This window comes from Bos mutus, chromosome 8 (genome assembly GCF_027580195.1).
Source record: "Bos mutus isolate GX-2022 chromosome 8, NWIPB_WYAK_1.1, whole genome shotgun sequence".
Taxonomy (NCBI): domain Eukaryota; kingdom Metazoa; phylum Chordata; class Mammalia; order Artiodactyla; family Bovidae; genus Bos; species Bos mutus.
Genome location: NC_091624.1, coordinates 12183538 through 12184994, shown reverse-complemented (window position 1 = coordinate 12184994; position 1457 = coordinate 12183538). Strand labels below are relative to the sequence as shown.

Here is a 1457-nt window from a genome sequence, read left to right as displayed (position 1 = left end):
AACTTCTCACAACCATAAGACAGAAAAGACAGAAATTACAACTAAATGCAAATTGGAACCTACTACCGTCCACAGGCAATCACTCTATACACACCTATTTCACAACTGTAAAGTGACGAAGGTCACGCACAAGTTAGTTTACTGAGCGTGAGTATATTGTCTTGAATTTTTCTGGTGAGTTCCGCCAAGGACACACCCCTGGAAAAAAATCACGGACACACAGTCAGAGATGTTCCTGTGTTTGTTGTAAGTACATTTTGCCCAGCACTTTTTTCACCGCATCTTTGACTTCTTTGTTTCTTAAACTGTAAATTATGGGATTCAGCATAGGTGTAAGCACTCCATAAAGCAATGAGATGATTTTATCTATTTCTTGTGAGCCTGATGAAGAAGGCTTTAGGTACATGGAGAGGGCAGCCCCGTAATACAAGATGACCACAGTCAAGTGGGCACCACAAGTAGAAAAAGCTTTGTTTCTGCCCTCTGCTGAGCTGATTCTCAGAATAGTGGAAAGGATGAAGACATAAGAGATGCAAATTAAGAGCATTGGAAAGGGTAGGAGGAGCACACTGATCACCAGCATGACTGTGTCCATGAGCAGAGACCGTGTGCAAGCTAGCTTCAGCACTGCCAGAATTTCACACGTGAAGTGGTCAATGAGATTCCCACAGCGGGGTATCCGTAGGGCGAAGCTGGTTTCCAGCAGGGCTGTCAGACAGCCCGTCACCCAGGAGATGGTGACCATCTGCACACAGACCTGTCTGTTCATGATGACGGGGTATCTCAGCGGGCTGCAAATGGCCACATAACGGTCATATGCCATCACAGCCAGGAGCACACACTCCGTGGAGCCCATGGCAAGGGACAGATACATCTGTACAGCACACCCAGAAAAGATGATGGTTTTCTGGGATGACAGCAAGTTCACCAGCAAAGTAGGAATCGAAGCAGATGTGTAACAAATATCCATGAAAGAGAGATTTCCAAGGAACAAGTACATGGGAGTCTGAAGGCGTGAGTCTACGACAGTGATTAAAATAAGAATGCTGTTGCCCAAGAGGGTTATCAGATACATTAAAAGGCTGAAGATGAAGAGAACAATCTCTAACTTTGGGTATCTAGAAAAACCTTCCAGGAAAAAGAAACTCCAGCTGGTGAGATTTTCGCCTTGCATTTGCTTCCTTTTACCTGTAGTTATTCTAATATGATTCTATTCACTTTATCTGAGGACAAAAACAGATAGATAAAGTATAATATTCATTGACTTAGGAAAACACTTTTGCACTTATTTCCACTATTAAAAACACAATTTTACCACAAAAAGTCACAGGACAATGTATCTATTGATCGAAGAGGAGGGGGAACAGGTTAGATCTACATAAAAAGTTGCTTCTTTCAAAACAAAATTTAGAGAAGAGTGAATTTGAAAACAAGAATAAACAAATTTAATATGTGAG

The 1457-nt window shown here is 41.9% G+C and overlaps 1 protein-coding gene across 1 annotated transcript; it reads right to left on the bottom strand.

The window, feature by feature from the left end:
- Positions 1 to 223: 223 nt before the first annotated feature.
- OR2K2 (olfactory receptor family 2 subfamily K member 2) lies at positions 224 to 1174 on the bottom strand. Its single transcript, XM_014481748.2, has one exon. It carries the CDS (start codon positions 1172 to 1174, stop codon positions 224 to 226), a length of 951 nt encoding a protein of 316 aa, XP_014337234.2.
- Positions 1175 to 1457: the final 283 nt, after the last annotated feature.

What these genes read in the sequence shown, in the direction of transcription:
- OR2K2 (XM_014481748.2), bottom strand. Translation starts at nt 1,174, where the DNA reads ATGCAAGGCGAAAATCTCACCAGCTGGAGTTTCTTTTTCCTGGAAGGT.